The sequence below is a fragment of the Colobus angolensis genome, unplaced genomic scaffold, assembly GCF_000951035.1.
Source record: "Colobus angolensis palliatus isolate OR3802 unplaced genomic scaffold, Cang.pa_1.0 Scaffold135, whole genome shotgun sequence".
Classification (NCBI taxonomy): Eukaryota; Metazoa; Chordata; class Mammalia; order Primates; family Cercopithecidae; genus Colobus; species Colobus angolensis.
The window spans coordinates 1,088,681-1,090,269 of record NW_012114433.1 but is presented as its reverse complement, the minus strand read 5'-3'; the positions used below and the strand labels follow the sequence as shown (position 1 = coordinate 1,090,269).

The window sequence follows — 1,589 nt, the reverse complement described above, 5'->3', positions numbered from 1 at the left end:
AGCGGGGGACCCTCGCCCAGCGCCATGGCCTTGCCGTGACCGTTCACTTCCACTTTGATCATGGTGGGTGCGGCGCTGGAGATCAGGCTAGGAGTGCTTTGGCTGGGACCTAGAGCAAAGTTGGGGTCAAATAACTGAGAAGGCAGCTCTTTCAATCTGTGCGTCAGTAAGTGCTGTTTTAAATTACCCATAGTGGAGCACCCTCGCCTGCAGAGCGCGCAGACGAACGGCCGCTCCTTAGTATGGCTGCGGTAGTGGATTTCCAACGCGCTCTTGCAAGCAAAAGGCTTGCCACAGACACCACACACAGTGCTGGGACACTTACCCCGCTCCCTGTTCAGGAACAGCAGGCTGAAGGGCGCCTCCTCCTTGATGCCCGCGCGGCCGGGGGCGCCTCCACTGCCTGGGGCGGGGGCCGGGCTGTCGGGCCTCTCGGTCTTGAGCGGGATCTCCTGGGGCTCCTCCGGGGCGCCCAGGCCCGGGGACTTGGAGCGGAAGCTCTCGCCGTTGCTGGGGGCAGGCGACAGGGCCTGGGAGGACGAGGACTCGGACAGGGCGGGGCTGCCAGCGCTGCGGCTCTCCAGGTCGCCCACGGCCGACGAGGAGTCGTTGCTCAGGCGGTCACTCTCTCCGGACCCGTTATCCACGGACTTGAGGCTGGTCAGCTGCTGGCAGCTCATGACCGAGTCGATCATCTTCATCTGGTTCTCCAAGGCGGCGATGCTGGAGATGACCGAGGGCGGGGAGGGCGGGCAGGACCCCGCGTAGGACGGGAGCGGCTTGACCGGGTCGTTGGCCGCGTCCTTCAGTTCGGCGTCGTCTTCCATGGAGTTCTCGTCCATGTCGTCGTCGTAGCTGCTCAGAATCTCCGCGTTCTTGTCGTCGTAGACCAGCTCGGAGTCCATGGCGTCCTGGAAGCCCTCGGGCAGCGGCGTGTTGGGGATCTGGCCGCCCATGTGCATGCGAATGTGCTGCTGCAGGACCACGGCGTTGGTGAACTTCTTCTGGCAGATGGGGCAGGAGTGCTGAACGCGCAGGGGCGGCTTGGCGCGGTGCACGCCGAAGTGCGTCTTGAGGTTGCCCTTGGTCGTGAAGGCGCGGCCGCAGATCTTGCACTTGAACGGCCGCTCCCCCGTGTGCGTCCGGTAGTGCATCTTCAGCGCACTCTGGCAGCTCAGCACCCGGTGGCAGATGACGCACTGGTTCGGGTCCGTCATCTTCTTGTCGATGTTCTCCACCAGCTGCTGCAGCTTCGAGGTTTCCGACGTTTGCATCGAGTCCAGCAGCCCGCCGAACGGAAACTGGGCCTTGAACTGCTCGGAGACGGCGGGGGGGCTGCCGAGGCTCGTGGGAGCGCCATCCACCGATGTTGGCGCGGCGCTGGCCTGCGCGCCTACGGGAGCGTCCCCAGCCCTGGCGTTGGTGCAAGGCAAGCTGAGGGGCTCGGCTTTAGTCAGGGGCGGCCCGCCGAAGAGTGGCTGTGGGGACTCGGCGGTGGCTGACACGCCGGACTCGGGGTGGTTGAGGCCTGGGGACAAGGAGGCGCACTCGCTGGAGGCGGGCGAGGGCCTCTGCGGGGAGCGGCTGGC

At 65.7% G+C, this 1,589-nt stretch overlaps 1 protein-coding gene across 1 annotated transcript in view; it reads right to left on the bottom strand.

Annotated features, from left to right (window-relative positions):
• Positions 1-1,589, bottom strand: part of SALL3 (spalt-like transcription factor 3) — a gene marked incomplete at its 5' end in the record, with an annotated part of 13,166 nt that overhangs the window by 2,500 nt on the left and 9,077 nt on the right. The window contains one exon of the mRNA XM_011934392.1: positions 1-1,589. This exon is cut by the window's right edge and continues 1 nt beyond it. Coding sequence (XP_011789782.1) covers positions 1-1,589 — 1,589 coding nt within the window.